Source organism: Cygnus olor, chromosome Z (genome assembly GCF_009769625.2).
Source record: "Cygnus olor isolate bCygOlo1 chromosome Z, bCygOlo1.pri.v2, whole genome shotgun sequence".
Taxonomy (NCBI): domain Eukaryota; kingdom Metazoa; phylum Chordata; class Aves; order Anseriformes; family Anatidae; genus Cygnus; species Cygnus olor.
In genome coordinates this window covers 43448191-43465033 of record NC_049198.1, presented here as the reverse complement: position 1 = coordinate 43465033, position 16843 = coordinate 43448191, and the positions used below count along the sequence as shown (strand labels likewise).

The 16843-nt window shown below is 38.5% G+C and overlaps 1 protein-coding gene across 2 annotated transcripts in view; it reads right to left on the bottom strand.

The window, feature by feature from the left end:
* The window catches only part of DAPK1 (death associated protein kinase 1), an 89211-nt gene that overhangs the window by 7642 nt on the left and 64726 nt on the right, over positions 1-16843 (bottom strand). For both annotated transcript variants that reach the window (XM_040540412.1, XM_040540413.1), the window contains 7 exons: positions 16274-16471; positions 15007-15204; positions 12114-12212; positions 8011-8088; positions 5043-5265; positions 2487-2675; positions 497-694 (listed from right to left, as the gene is read on the bottom strand). In XM_040540412.1, coding sequence (XP_040396346.1) covers positions 497-694; positions 2487-2675; positions 5043-5265; positions 8011-8088; positions 12114-12212; positions 15007-15204; positions 16274-16471 — 1183 coding nt within the window. The remainder of the gene's footprint in view (positions 1-496; positions 695-2486; positions 2676-5042; positions 5266-8010; positions 8089-12113; positions 12213-15006; positions 15205-16273; positions 16472-16843) is intronic.

Sequence of the window (16843 nt, the reverse complement as noted above, 5' to 3'; positions counted from 1 at the left end):
GTATCCCAAATACAACTCTAGTTAAACAGGTTGGAGTGGCATGTACTGAGAGTGTAATGTCACTCTACAATGTCATTCTGTCCTGTTCTCATTGGCAAAACCAACTTATGCTGCAAAGAGCTAATTGGGGTTTAGATTTAATTTAGGATTAGGTTTGTAAACTTAAGTGAGTTTTAATTAGTTTGTCTAGAACTGGTCTTAAATGGTTCCGACACTCTGAAACACTTTTTCACACAGCTTTTCTGACATAAAACTTCATTTGCCACAAAAGCCTCCAGTGTATCTCATGACCCATTTCAGTTGGAGTAACTGGTGCATGAAACTCTTCAGGCTTGTTCCACAAATAAAATCCTCTATTGCTGAGAAACTGTTTAAAGTTTTTTAAATAAAAGCGGATAAAGATGTACAACAGCACTCAGGAAAGAGGATTTAGAAGTTGCAAAGAAACACAATCTTATTTTCCCCTAATATTTCATTAATAGGCAGAAAAGCATACCTATTGGCTCCTCAACTGGGACTAATGATTTCAGGAAACTGAGCCAAAAGGTCACTTGGTTTAACTGGATTTCATAAGGCTCCTCAAGACTAAAAAGCACTATGTGAATCGTGGTGGGATCATTCGCTGCAAAATAATCGTAACAGCAGAAATACACAGGATTCCCAGAGAATTCCCAGATGCTGAAGTCACCAACTCCTGAAAAACAGACAAACAGACAAAGAGGTCACACTGTCAGTAAGCATGAAGCCTTGCTCAGCCGTGGAAAGACAAACGGAACAGTTCATCTCATTTAAACTTTCTCAGAGATAAACTATGCAGGTGAGAAAGCAAAACTGCAAATGCAATCATGAACAAACGGAACAGGTTTCAGATAGTCTCAGAGACTGAGAAGTTGGGTCTTTACAATCTGTTCCTCTCTCACATTCACTTCTCTAGAACATTCAGCTGGATGCCACATGGATGCACCTGTGTATTCAAGTCATGCAGCCTTACACATTAAATTGGCTTTTGCCCTGCACAGGAACAAATAACTGCTCCTGTTTTTCCTTTGTATTCCCCCAAAGCTCAACATTTTTATGATTTTTTCTTTCTAAAGTCTCACTGTTGGTATTAAAAACCACTCAAAGATTCTCAAAGAACCCACTCTGCTTTATGGAATTGTATTACTCAAATCACATGAATAAGTTAGGGCTGGAGAACCACCATGTTAAGGATCCCAACAGCACAATGATTCTTTCTGTCATCTCCTTTACTTCAGGTAAGAAAAGCATTAGCATGCTGCACTGTATTGCACTTCTCAGACTCACTACCTGATAAGGTACACTTGTACTCCATCTATTTAAATAAATGCTGATTCAAATGCACCTTAAATTTCTAGGAGAAAAAAATCCAGAAACCTCAAATCTGCTGTTATGAGTTCAGCTATCGAGAGCTCATCCATGTGCACACCTTCCTTCTATATCAAGATAGTACAAAGACAGAAAAGAAAATCCTTCTGACAGCCTGTTGCACAACTTTATTTCACTGCAGAATTTGACCTGGTTTCAAATTATATCGAAAGGAGAAATTAACCCAGATAAAGAACAAGCTTTAGCTACATGCCAAACTCTCCAGCATCTAGCACGAATGTTTTGTCAGTTTGTGTTAGTGTGCATATAATGAATTTGTAAGTAGGTTTCTCTCTCCAAAATAAAAGCTTGATTAATCTGAGCTCAGCCTCAAGACTGCAAATGCTGAGGAGATCTTTAAGGAGAGATCTTACCACCTCTCTGACGACTAGCAGGGGTGGTGGTAATGTACCTGTTGCATGGTTTTCACACTCAAAAGCATTACTAGCATCTATGTGTACTTATGAAAAAAGACAGCTACTGGATAAAGAGAAAGCTCTACATTAGTGTTTTGCTTTGGAACAGTAGAGAGGTTTTCAAATAACTTCTCTGACTGACCCCTCTTACTGTTAACTGGTTCCAACTGTGGAGCAGTTGGCTTGCTTTCCAAACTAATGAAACTAGAAGCTCCACTCCAGTGCTCACCAAATCTGCTCCAGACCCCTTGTGGGGTGATAATGGTAAGCCCTTCATACACCTGGGTACCACATGCAAGGTGAGGACACTTGGGCCAGTGAGACTGGATTATATCTGCCAAAATCCCCAATCTACATGCAGTGTAGGTGAAGGGGCCTTTAACATGGAACCCACTTCTATTATGCCAAATGCGTTTCTTCTGCCCCACTTATTAATCTCAAAAGCACTTCTAGGTAGTGCTAGAAATATCTGCCACAAATGGTTACTACTATGTGTATTACAAGCAGAAAACCTCATGCAAATTTACCTTCTGCTTAAACAAACCAAACCCCACCAGTGTTGAATTCTTAACCACAGTCAGTACCTTACCAAATCAGGCATTTTTGTTTTTGTTTCTAAAACCACACAACATGGCATTGCCTTTCCCACAGAACTAAGGCATGCCAGCCCAGCTCTCCGCTTACCATTCAAGTAGGCATTCTGAACGTCAATGGCCTTGGTGGACTGGTCATCAGCAGAGAAGTGAGAGTGATGAGCAGGTGAAACGAAAGCTTCTAATACCCCTTTGGTCAGGCCTGGCTCAAACATCATACTACGGCTTCTCACGCTGACGTTCTCACAGCCGGGATAAAGATTCGTAATACTTACGGAAACTGGGTCAGGGAAAGGAAAATGAGATTACAAATTGTGGGAAAACTACAATCAGATCACTTCACGATAAGTATGCTAGGCATAAAACTTGATTAATAAAACCAAACTGTTCTTCAAAAAAAAGGAGATGACTACCAAGCTGTGAGCGCACACAAATACATCCTTATTCTGAATGCTGAAAAGGAAAATATTAGAATGATCCCATATAGCACTTACTGCACCTTAACAGATATACTACTGGGTGGGAAGCATAGAAAAAAATAACAATTTGGAAATGAAAGACTTCAATAGTTAAAGCTCTTCCATATTGCAAAGATTTACTACTTTTTGTATCTAAGGGCTGTAGTTTCGTAGCATGGACTGTTTTTATTAGTATAGAAATGCTACAGATTTGTATAATGGGATCTGTTAAGTAAGGATAAAAATATCACCACATAATAACTATTTCTGAGGAGGTGGGTGAGAAAAGCAGGCCCTTAACTGAAGTTATTTTATTTGTAGGCAATTTGCTCAGTTCACCTCACTATAGATTCTATAAATGAGAAATGAAAGGGCTTTTAATTAACTTGCACCATCTAGTGGCGAAAGTAAAGATTTCTTCCCCCCTCTAGATGCTGAATTCTAATATTTGGATTTTAATATAGAAAGAAACTACCTGCCAGCAGTACAACTATACTTTCATGTTTCATCTTTTAATAGAGTATTTAAATCTTTAGGCTCGTGTGATTTAAATACAGTGAATTCACGTACTTATTTTTACAGAACTTTTGAAAACATAATCACATTATCAAGTATCCACCAAACTGTACTGTTTTAATTGTCTATTAGATTATGTCACTCAACCCAGAACGTTATTAACATGATATATAATGAATTGAAACAAGCAAAACCCCCAAATCCAAACATCAGAACAATGTCAGAGTAGCTTCATTTTTTGCATAGCACTGCACAACTTTAAAGATTTATTTCTAGACAAGCTATTCTCAAGTCTTTGCTTCAAATTCGCCATTACTTCTATGGTGGTTTGCCAAAGAACGTGACTGGCAGTCGTCTTTGAATTTATGATGGTATGAGAGCATTAGACCTATTCTCTGGTCTTGGTACCAATTGACATAGTAAGTCTGTCTTCAGTCAAAACTTTCCTGCAGTGCCTCCAGAAATGGACAATTCCTCAAGTGATTAGCCTCCCTTTACACAACACAGTAAATTACGTTAAATAAACCAAGAACTTCTGATTTATTTATTTAATCCATTTGTGTATTCTATCATCACAGATGCGAACGCCTTGTGATAAATGAACAACAAACTGTAATAACAATCTCTGTGCCAGGTATCTTGTTGAGTCACTCTAAGTACCTTATAGCTTCCTCGGCTGACTAGAGAGAATGTGGAGATGAAATCCATTACTAACCCTAGTCTAAAATTATTTAGAAATAATGATTAAACCTTGAACTGCAAGCATTATCCAAAGCCTTTTTTTTTTTTTTTAAAAAGCAACTCTGACCCCATCTGACGTTAACTTATGTAATAAGATTATTTCTGAACAGCAACTTGAACTTGAGCTCTTCAAAGTGCCTGCTTAGCTTGCATACATTGCACAGAATCTCAGTGTTAGAAAAGGAACCTGGAAAAACAGTTCACTCTTCCTGATGTCCTACCATAAATGTGGGATCGTCCAAAACTGGGTACACATTGATGTGTAAATCTAATTACTCATCCTGCAGCTCTTTCCACATTACACAGTCCAACTGGTGCTTCATGAGCAGTTCCTTACCATTTGCATATATTTACTTCAGTCTAGAAAAGCTCCATTTTCTTCTTGTTTGGAGGCAATTTTAGGCACCTTTAACTTGTCAGATGAATTCCTGTGCCTTACAGAAAAGCATTCCAATGCATCAAAGACAGTTCTGAATCCTTAGTTATACTTAAATAAAAATATCATCTAAAGATGCAGCAACTGTTTTAATTCTGCACAGAATTTGCATTCGAAAATGCTGACAAATCATAACCCCAAAACCATGATGGTAGCATCCGGTTATGGCACTGGTATTTGCAGTCTAGGACTTTTTGGTAAAAAGAAACAGTTTTCAGAAGTCCTGTCCTCCACTCTCTTAAGCTCACTTATGCACCACATCAGTGAACAAAAGCTGAACTATTTTTCATTCTCCACACCCACTGCTCCTCTAAGCTCTTAATTTAGGTGTGACTCTGCATGCAGAGAAGTCAACTCCCTCTTTGCTTTGCTCTGATTTCTTACACACATAGGTTATTCTGTCTTTTACAGCACAGCCAACAGCTGTTTGTTTGGAGTTCTACAGATGAAGAGAAGAGTGATTTCTTGTTCAAATGGTACAATGTCAAAGTCATACCTGAAGGTTTGGAAGACAAGGGAGACGGGGGGAATCTGGTTGTGTTTGTGGAAGACAGCCTAGGCCTACGTCTTCGGAAAAAGCTTCGTATCAGGCCACACTTAAGAGACTCCACAAGGGTCGTTTTCCCAGATCCAGAGTGTCCAAACAGCTTCAGTTTGATCCGGGGCTGCGGGTTCTGAGTGTGTCGCAGCTGCTGGATAAAAAGCACCCTGTGCGTATCCTAAAATTCAACACAAAGAAGAAATCTGAGTGTGTGGCAGGGAAGTTCCTTCCAGCAAACTCAAAATGTAGGGTTTAAGTAATGCTTTCTTGCCAGGTTACATCTGAATCAGCTCCTCCATCTGCTCCACCATGCAAGTGGCATGAGGGAGAAGGATAGGTAGCCAAAACATAGCTGAATGGTAGCTCTCAAGGAACACCTTGACTCTTCATGAAAATCACACAGTTTCATGGTCAACATCACTGAACAGGATCATTTTGACCTCCAATGGAGTACACAGAGGAGGAAAAACTAGTTTCTTTCAGCTCCCTTTCTCCTTACTCATGATTCTCAGTAGCATAACTAGTACCTCCAACCTTATATATGTGCAGGATTGAAGACTTTTGCAGTGAGAGCTACCACCTAAGCAATGTGAAAACTCGATATGCACCCCCCTTCTTTCTGTCAACTTTTTCTACACTTCTCATATTTGGGAGAATTTTCCTCATCCCTTTCTCCCTATCAAGCGTACATATTTTCACTTCAATTTTTGCAAGGTAAATATTGCTTTACCCAGACCACTCTTACCTCTCATTTTCCCATATACTTATTCTTCTCTACCTTGAAAGACCTCTCACATTCTACTAGCCTTCCACTTTTCTAGCTTACTGCAAGCTTACACCCTCTAGACTTCTTTCCCTCTACTTCTAGGCCTCAACAGATCTGCTTCCCTACTTAATTTCCTTTCACTGTTTGCCCTCTGTGTGCATTGATTAGCTTTTGCTAATGCTCAACAGCTGCAATCTCATCCTCATACTCAGGCCTTCTTCAAACCCAATCACATCTCCTGAAGAAGAGCTTTCCATTTTATGCTCACCCATAACCAATACGTATTGCGTCTTGCAGCAAGAGTAGCAGAGACTGGAACAAGTCAGACGTCTTGTTCTCTTCCCCCAGCAAGAAGCAATCAGACATAGATATCTTGCAATTGAGCACATGAGCTGAGCTTGGAAATCAGCTCAGCAAGAGGAAGCAGTGGAGGACAGCACTCTCCTCTCACCCCAGAAAGACCTATTTTAAGGTAACCGTGAGACAGCAGAAAGGTGGAGGAGCAAAAGAACTAGCTTCAGCCTCTCTTCCTTCATTCCCCCATTTGGAGCTCAGAGAGAGGCTCTGTTGTTCTGCATTGGTACTGTTTCACATGTACACTGAGTCATTAGAAGAGCACCCACAGCAGCCTCCCTAAAATAAGAGCATGCAGCAACTCCACTGAGAAATTTGACAGAAATGGTAGCATATTTAGTTCCTTCCTCCTAACAGGTATGTATGAAATATGCTCATCACAATGGGAATGTTGCACACCCTGACTGCTAATAGAGGCTCTTACAGAGAATTCAGTATGACAGCAGGTTCTTCACATGTGTGCTATTAGGAACAAAATCCTCCACAGGCACCGAAGACGAAACAAGTGTCAGGCACACTCTGTACTAGATGACATTGCCCATTTTGAGTAATACTAGAATAGTTCCAGTGGTTTATAGTTTCTTAATTTCAGTTTATCAGATTCTGTTTTGTAAAGTGTACTCTGATCAAATATGTCATTATCATACTTATTCCCCACAGATATAGTCAGCATTCAGTAAGTAAATACACTTCACTATAAAGGAGAGGGTTATAGTTACTACAAATCTCTTTCAGAAGAGATTTATCTGATCTTCTCCCTTTTGTTCTGTACATCTGAAACTCAATTTTCTCCACCTGCATGCAAAACCAGCCTTTTTTTTTTGGGGGGGGGGGGGGGGGGGGGGGGGGCAGGGGAGGGGGGTGTCGGGGAAAGGGAAGAACACGGGATGACAACTATATAAAATGGATCCTGTTGTGACAAAAGTATACAATAGCTATCACTGAAAAGGAAGCCTGACCTATGGCACTTCACGATATCTTCACTGATATATTTTACAATTCTAGCAAATATAGATTTACTGTCAGGATATGATTCTAATTCTACCTCGGCAATGCCTAGTACACAAATATTCTTACTCCAAAATTATATAAAAGGATGAGTCTGATCTTTTATTTCAGACTACTACAGAATCACCAGCATAATTAAAACAGTACTCTAGCAGCTCTGGCTGTTGCCTGGAATCTCCAGGCAAGTGGTCTCTGCACCTTCACAGCACAAATGATGCTGCTTATCTTGAACAATCCATGTCTATCAGATGTGTCAGACTTACTGCCTTATAACAAGCACAGATCAGCTTTGCATTCTGGTGGTAAGGAGATTTTGAGAAACTGTAGAATTTAAAAAAAAAGAGTGTGAGAATTTACGCTACCATTCTAGGAGATATTAAAGGTTCCAGAAGGGCACAAACTCTTCATATTTCATAACCAAAATCTAACTAAAATGGTGACGGTGGGGAAATATAAATCCTCCTTCGGGATGTGCTAATTTTTAATAGTATGTTTTTCAGTTTCTTCTAAACTCATTAGAACCTTTGGTGGGCATTGTCAGAGAGTGGATAAGATGGAATGCTGGTGCAGTCTATCTTAGCCATTTTTGCTAACATGTACATAGTAGCTTCAAATGAGGGGATCATTTAAAATTGAAAAAATGTTTTTTTTCAAAAAGGATGCCATTTCAGTAAGGATATTTACAACAGTTTTTTAGAATGGCTTTGATGGATGATCTTATGATTTCCCATGGTCAAACGTTTCCTGCAATCTCAGAAACAAGAAAAACTCAGTGAAAATTCATGCATTCCCAACCTTTTTAAGTCTTGCAAGCAGACTGGCTACATGTTCATGCCGTTCTGCTCTGGCGAGATCCTCTGCCGTTTTCCCATCCTGTTGAAAAACAAATGATTAGCTGAAGTTTCTTCCTTTTGAAGTTTCTTCCTTTTGACCACAATAAAAAGTCATGTGCAACATAGCTGAGCTCTGCTCGTGGCAGTAATTGCCGTCAGACACAAATTAATCAGGGAGAAGGGAAAAAAAAAAACAAATGAACCAGTAATGAACTACACCCACAGGAATCTCTTTTCTTAAACGGTCCAAAGACATACACAGTAAAATGCAGAACAGTATTTCTTTTACAAATTGGCATCTGGTTGCCACTGTAACAAGATGACTTGAATTCAGAGCCTTAGCATGATGCCAGAATTCCCTCTTTGAACTCCTCTTTTTTTCTCACCAATTAGTAGATGATAGTGATTTCTAGATACTACATCCTAAACAGATCTATAAGCTTAAACAGTTCACAAAGAGGACACACATTAGCATATTCACTCAGATGAACAGCAAGTGAATTTTATTTACTAATGGATAAAGAATGACGATGACATACCGGTCACTGGAGGTTTTCAGAAAGCAAGAACATTGTAAACCACGTTGTTAAAACTGCATCAGCTGATTCAAAAGGAGAAGCAAATCTGCCTGCGGCATTCTGCTCTTAACATTTAATTACCCATGTTTCATACATCAGCAGTTTAATATGAAGTAAACTGAAAGAAAAATTGCTTACTACTTTTGCTGTTATATCTACGTTAACACTATTGTTTTATATTTTGGTAACAGGTAACTAATTTATGAGGACTCTGCTTCTTTCATGCTCTTACATAAAAGAGCTTTTAAATGTTAAGGCAATGTAGTGGAAAACTAAAACCTCTTTCTTGGACTTCTCTCTGATTGTCTAGTTTTTCATGTGAAACCTGTATTGTCTTAAATAGTTCCTGAGGATACTGTAACTATTACCCTATATATGAAATAAATATCTTTGATATTTGAGTATCCACCTACAGAAGTCATTTTCAGTTTTCCATAGACGTTATTATGTTCTCCATTATTTCAGGTAATTCAAACAGAACAGGAACAGAACATGAGCAAGAAATAGTCAAAACTGTAGTTGATTAAATTTGAGTGTCAGATACCCTCGCTGTACAGGCATTTTCCCTTAGAATGAGGGCAGGTCCTACACCTCTCTCTCTGTAACTGCAGCAGCATGGCTTGAGTTGACTTGACATCCTTGTTTGCTATGTCTCTCTGCTCCATGGGGCTTTGTTCTGGCTTCAACCCCGGCTGTGGTTTAATAACTGTACTCCGATTTATCACTTCCTTGACACAGCTGCTTGCGCACAAACACAAAGGAAATAACCATCTGGCGAGTATTTGGCAACGAGCATGGATGGCAGTGGCTCAGGCAGAGCCTGATCAGCAATCATGGCTACAAACGGATGGAGTTGACTGCTCCCCAAACCAGAAAAACAGCAACAGAAATGGTTCGAATTGCTAGAAGCCTGGCCAAGTGTCATTGTAGGGCAAGCCGACATGTAGCAGTGGGATGGTGTTGTCATGACTCAGGGCTCACTCCATACTTCCATACTGAGTTTTGTGTGCTCAAGGCTAGCTCTCTGACATAGCATAGCTGTTTAATCTTGAATCAGATAGAACTCTGGGTTGAATTTGCCGCCTAGTAAACATTTTGAGATGTTGAAATTGATGGATACCAGCAATTCAGTTTACATTTCTGTTCAGAATTTTGACTCAGATCTGGAAGCTCATTGTATTGATTGAGATGACAGGTGAAGAAAGGGGTTGCTTCCTTGACAAATAAATTAACAGAAAATAAAGTTTCTGTTTTTGTCCAAAACAGTGAGCAAGGTAAGGCTGTTTAATTCTCTGGAAGTCCACTGCAAGATGAACTGTAGAGCACAAGAATTAGAAAATAAATACACAAGCAAAAGAGCAGATGGGTTTCAGTAAGTTATTTTCCTGTTTGACCTTTCTTGAGCAGTACAGTTTATGTAGAGGTTGGAAAAAGCAGAAGTGGCATCTGAAAATGGCTTGGTTACAGGATCCATGGAAGTTTATTTAAAACCTGGTGATAAATTTCATCACCACCGCTGACTGGCTCCTTTGTTGCAAACCAGACAGCTATGACTGCAAGAGATGGTCTTGAATTTAACTGGCCATTTGCAAGCATCAGTTTAAGCTTGGTACAGTTTTAGAAACTTCCATGATCAGGAGTCAAGAACATGGTGACCGATAGCACAGCACATAGCAGTTAGAAGGGTTTTGGTGATTTTTGAACACTGGAAAAGGTTATATATATGCTCCAGCAGCATGAGATTTCCTAAGGTCGCTTAACATTGATGCAATCAAATTCAAAGCTGAACTAGTATTAAAACAGACTTCAACCTGGGGAGGAGGCAGAGACAACATACTCCAGTACACAGTTACCTAACAGTGCTAAAAAAGTTAATTTCTCAGAAATGGCATTCTGACTGAAGAAAAAGGCAATTCATTCTACTACACTGGCTCTGAAAGAGCTGTTAATAAGACTTTTCGGAATAGTTCAGCATTCATCTAGCAAACTAATGCAAAACTGAGACACTATTAAAAACACCACATATTCTTCCTCCCTCTTCTCTTCCCTTCTCTCTGCTACGACACTGCTGGAATAATGGATATTAACATATATTCAGTGTGTTCCTCCTGCCAGATTTAGTATCAGCACAATTTACTCTGTCATCACCTTCACACCGATATAAACTGATGAGATAAAATATACTTTCATCTACGAAGGACAGAGGCAACAAGGGCAGTTATACCAACACAGCCATCATGGCATAAATGAACAAATATAGTTCATGAATCCCCCTCTGCATCCTTTTGTTATAACTTACCCCTACAGTGAAAATACTCATACAGAATGAGATATACCAAAAGGAAAACAGGAAAGGAGAGAAAACAGGTCACGAAGATGTAAAATACCCCAAAATGTCCACCGCATGCACATTATTCATGTACACAGCAATCTACAATCTAGTTTTCCAAATGTCATTTTTAGATGCTAAGCTTATTCAAACCACAATTCAAGTTTGTTTGTTTCAATGACTGCTTTTTAAAGGTTTCCCCACACAAGATACATGTTTAGAGGAGTAAGCAGTACTCAATGTATAGGAAAACAAAAACGTTTGTAACTTTCATCAAACAGGTAAAGCAAACGAGACAGAAGTTTTCTATTTTTTCTCTCCATTTCAGTCATCTCAGGGATACTTTGTATGGAGAAGAATTTTGTAAAACATGGATTCAATTAAAACTAAATTCACAGCATGATTTCAATGTACAGAACAACAGTTACTGCTGAGTAGAATGCACTGGTTAGAGCAAGTAACAGCATAAACTGACCCAACTCTTCTAAAAATAAAACATGCTTGGTAGGTTCAAAACACACGTCATGGTGTATATGATGCCTAGTAAACACGAAGCGTGTATGAGGTATGTATGATGAAGGATTCCTTCATTCCTTCCACGGATACAAGAGTCAGGATGATGTTTCTCAATGCAGTGTGAAAGAAAAATATCTTGAGTGGTTCTAACTGAAAGCAGTGGTGCTGACTGATCTGACATAAATGATTTGTTTTTACAAGGATACTTGCATGCTATTTTACTCATCTATGCACCTACACATTTACGACATAAAAATGAAACTTTTTAACAACCCTGAAAGCAAAAAAAAAAAATCCAAGATATATACTATACATTTGTACAGTAACTGTACATGATGTGAAATGACAATTATCTTAGCGATGGCGGCCTACTTTGCATACAGAAAATACAATACTACAAGTAATTCTTAGGGGAAGAAACTCTGCAGATGAAGTGGTAGCTATACTGTACCTTAATTAATTTCAAATTTAGCTGTAAGAAAGGAACAAGTGGACAACAGATAACGCTTTTCAAGCTGTGGATGTTCTACAGCCTAACATTTTTTAGTTTCACTATATATTTATATTTGACCTCTGCTTCCCCCCCCAAGATTAACTGATTTTCTAATATACATAAAACAGACAAGAAACATAAATACTTACAGAGGTTAAAGCTTCCACATTGGCACCAGTAAGACACAGGAACCGGACAACATCGAGAATGCCATTGTTTGCTGCCAGATGTAAAGGTGTTCTTCCGTACTAATGGTTGGAAAAGAAAGTGTTACGTTAGTCAAAGAACACCTTTCCAATTTTTATGACTAATAATCAAACATATTGTACAATTATAGGTGCTGAAACACAGCAAAGTTCTTGCAAAAATGGTAAGAAAAAGTGCTTTTGACTACTGCTTGAGCATAACTGCTTGAAGCTCAATTGAAAACAAAGTCTAGACTGAGTACTTAAAAAATGGGAAATGATTGTACAGTTGAATTACCCACAGCTGCGGAGGAATCCTTTGCATTTTTGGGCTGTATTTGAGAATGTATTGCTAAGTGTTGATAAATCTGATTGTGTTTTGCTTAATGAAATGTTAACTAGTTAAGCAACACTAAGTCCTTAACCTTTAAAGCTCCGTATTCTATTCAAATCAAAGTATTACTGAAAAGTACGTCCTCAGTCTCCTCCCCTCCCCGCAAGGAATGAGAAATGAATGTAAACAGTCAGCATGAAGGAATTTGTGCTTTCAGTGACAGAAGAAAAGTGCTGCAAGTATTCCTTCACCCATTTTCACTTTTTGCCCCCAAACCTCCCCATTGACAACAGGTTTTCATGCCAGCCAATTCTTGTCTTTCACATTCATAGCTACTGTTAAAAATAACTCTATCATATATTTTCTGCTTGTAAACCCTCTTACAACTTCTTCACACATTTTCTTACTTTCATACTGTTCTCCCTGTTTTAACCCTCCATTCAGAACCAAACTCACATGCTTATTTCACAAAAGAGTATTTGAAAGCAAAGCTAACTTTCTGCCAACTGGAAACTGAAGAGATGTTTGCTCCTCAAAAATCAACACCTCAATTCAAATAAATGCATATGATGTTCTGCTGCACGTAGTCTGTGGAAGAAACCACAGTGCTCTCAATTGGTATTACACACACGTCGGACAATGCCAGACTTGAGGACCAAGGATAGATGGTCATTATGTTAATTTACTCACATTACAGGGCTCACTGCTGAAGAGGACAAGTAGAAATAAATATCCTCTGTTTTGCAAGACCTGAACTCACCCTTTCAAATAAAGTGCACTCTAAAAATCACTCTAGTATACTTGACTCCTAAAAGGATAACAGGACACAAAATCTAATCACAGCTCCTATACCATGATCCCATATCCACCGAACACTTAAAGGCTGACAGAGTTTTCTATGGTGTGCTTGAGGCCAGGCCACTGATGCCAGCTGAGCATTCTCACTTATGAAAAGAGGTGCTAATCCAGCCTTTTGCTGCATTAACTCACCTTCCCAAAATGTGTTCTCAGCAGTGGATCTGGATTTAATTGCATAGTCAATCATATTTAAGCTCAGAGGCAGGACTGGGGAGCTCATTACTGTACGTTTTTTGGCTTGGCAGCTGACGATTTTAATTATTAAAACAAAAACTGATTTCACTGGACAACCCTCAAGCCAAACGCCCTGCAACTTTAATCATTTAGCTAATGTAGAGAAGGTCAGAGTTTTTGTAATAAATGGTAGTGTTAATTAGTAAAATGTTATTGATAGAAAAAAATCAGAAAAAAACCAAAAGAACTACAACACTGGAACTAAACAAATCACAGGTGGTAACAGATTCCTACAAAAAGCTTTTAAACTTTGCAGCATATAAAAATTGAATAGGCCAGAGAAAGACATCTGGAACTAAATATCAAGCCCCAAGCTCCACTTTTTGTCAGAACAGTGTAATGGCTGAGCTTACTCAAACTAACAACATGAACATTTCCTGAAACAGCTTACTTTCACCTAAACACGCATAGGAGGAAAGCCAGAATGTTAAACCTGCACAGTATCAAATCTACTCATCACATACCCTGCAACAATTACAGAAGAAAAGAAGCCAAGCCAGCACTAGTATCTCGAAGTTTATAGACAGGCTACTAAACTTTCTCTTTGGAACGTGCTTACTGCAGTTGTGGACATTCCACATTTTTACCTTGCAGTAGACCAGCAATATGCCTTGGAATCAACATTTTAAGAGGTTTATCATTTGACAAGTATTTATGCAATTGTCACATGTATGCAAAAGAATGAGCAACAGAACACTTCCCAAAAAGAACCTTACTTAGTCTGCTGACTTCAACTTTTGAAAATGATTTTACATTTAACGTTTTAATCCCGAGAATTCATGTGTTCTGCTTGTGACAACTTCTTTTACATATAAATTAAGGCTATTATATTCTAAGATAAATGTTTGATCAGGATTTATTTTAATTAATCAGCTCAAGACAGAAAAACATAAACCAGCCAACATAACATGCATTTTTATTACTGGCAACAGAATCTGCACTTCATTAAATCACTTGTTAGGTGACAGTGCAGATCTGTTCTCAAATTTGGAAGAATTCAAAGCAGATTTTTCATTAAAAATGCACCAATCTCCAATTCTACAAGCAATTTAGTATTATTAAGTCACATCAAATCAACAGCTGTTTGGGCTACCAGAGCATTTCATCTGTTCTTCAGCACCTAAGATGTAATCTGCATAAAAAAAAAGAAAGCTATGTGGCTAGGGAAGCAGGTTGGTATATACTTCAACATTAGTGGCAAAGTACATTGTGATAATTAATTCATTTGGGCTCTTTCTTCATGGACCTTTAATCATCTATTTAACTGAAACAGTTAAGTTTGCAACATGAATAATTTAATGCTTTGCATTTGGCTTCTTCAAGAGATAAAAAATGGAAGAAAAAATATTCTGATAGGGGAAGTGGAAAAGGTCATCTAATGCAGTAGGTGAGCTCTTAAATATAGTAGTTCAGTACCAATATTCCACTTACCTTATTAGCAACATCCAAATTACAACCTGCTTCACAAAGTGTCATCACAATAGGAACATTCCCATCTTTGCAGGCTACATGCAGAGGAGTGTTACCATGTCTGTCCTGGAAATCTACAAAACATCCTTGACTGATGAGGGTTTTAACTACTTCTATTTGACATCTTCTCACAGCAAGGTGTAGAGCTATATGGCCATCCTGAAATCACAAGACAACTTGTATGTGAGATTTCAATATTGCTAAAAATCGAAGTATCAAAGTATTTTTAAGAGTCAAAATTGTTTCAAGGTAATTGTGTGCATCTCCTTGCCTCAAGAATCAAAATGTTTTCGGGGGGGGGGGGTGGGGGGGGGGGGGGGAGGGAGCAGTGGAGGGGAAGAGCTGGGGTGGAAGTAGGGAGATGCACAATATTTGGCAGAACAAATCAACTACAGGATGAAAGCAAATTTATATTAAGCCACCAGACTTTGCAGTGGAATGGATGAAATGTAAATACACATTCTCTACCAAAGACTTCCCTGAGGAGTGGGAGAGTGACCAATTCTAACAATCAGCTGAGCATTGTAGACCGCTCAAGTGCTTACTAACAGAAGTTTGTGATATAAAAGTTAAGCAATCTGCTTAGTGATCAGTCACTTTAGAGACAGAGCTTCCTCTCTGTGGAACAATGTATAGGCAATGTAACTAGAACATTTATTTCTTTTAGAAACAAAAACATTTTACTGAACGTGCTTTAGTTACTAGCTAGTAACTATGAGCAATAAAGCTAGCTATAAGGACTAGCATAGCAAAAGTATAAGCAATGAAATCCAAAGCTAATTTGTTTGGATCACATAGTGAAAAACAAAAAAAATATTCTGGATCAAATGGAGTCATATTTTTAAATAGCTGGAATTTGCTTATTGGAAATGCATGTGAATCAGCTAACCCATAGGAATCAAAGGCAAACAGTAATTTCATCCTTTTTCTCTTTAATTGCTTGCTGCCAATTACAGAATCCAATGTTCCTTCCGTTTTCCATAGAGAGTGTTATTCATAAGGTGATAATTGATAAGGTGATAATGAATCAGAAAGAAACAATCACGGAAAAATAATCAGCTGGCAACTTTACGGACTATTGCAGTCATCCATATTCTCTGTATGAATTACTTAGAAAACGCACGTCATAAAAACAATGCTGGATTGCAACATTCACATGAAGCGATTCACAGGTACAGCTCTGTGGCACCCGTGATCTCTGGAGGCAACTCATTCATCCCTAACTAACCTTGTCCGTTGCATCAAGGTCAGCTCCATGTTCTGCCAAGCATTCCACAATATCATGGTATCCCCTAGCAGATGCTGTCAGGAGTGGAGTTTCTCCTTCCTTGTTTTTAATGTTTACATTACAACCGGCTTCACAAAGTGCTTTGGCAACAGAGTAGTAGCCATGCCAAGCAGCACAATGCAATGGGGTTTCTTCTTCCTAGCAATATGGGAAAAAAAACATATATGGAAAAACAGAGCTGAAACAAATGCTAGGAAAAGCAATTCCCCAGCTTAACTTAGAGAGACAGGAAGATGACAGGTAAGAAAAAAGACAGTCTGCCAAATAAGCCCTGTAGAAAGATGTGGTAAATTCAAATGCTGACATTCTCAAAGCAAGAGTAATTCCTGCTGACACTCTAAGTGATTACAATGACGCACTAGATTTTCATCATTACCTGGATTCTGGGAGCCTATATTTCTCACCATAAGGCTATTTATTGACAACATCCTGAACGTCTGTAATATTAGTCTAGATATTTCCATGCTGCTAAGGATATCTATCTTGGCTCTTCTACTTGAAAATAGATCC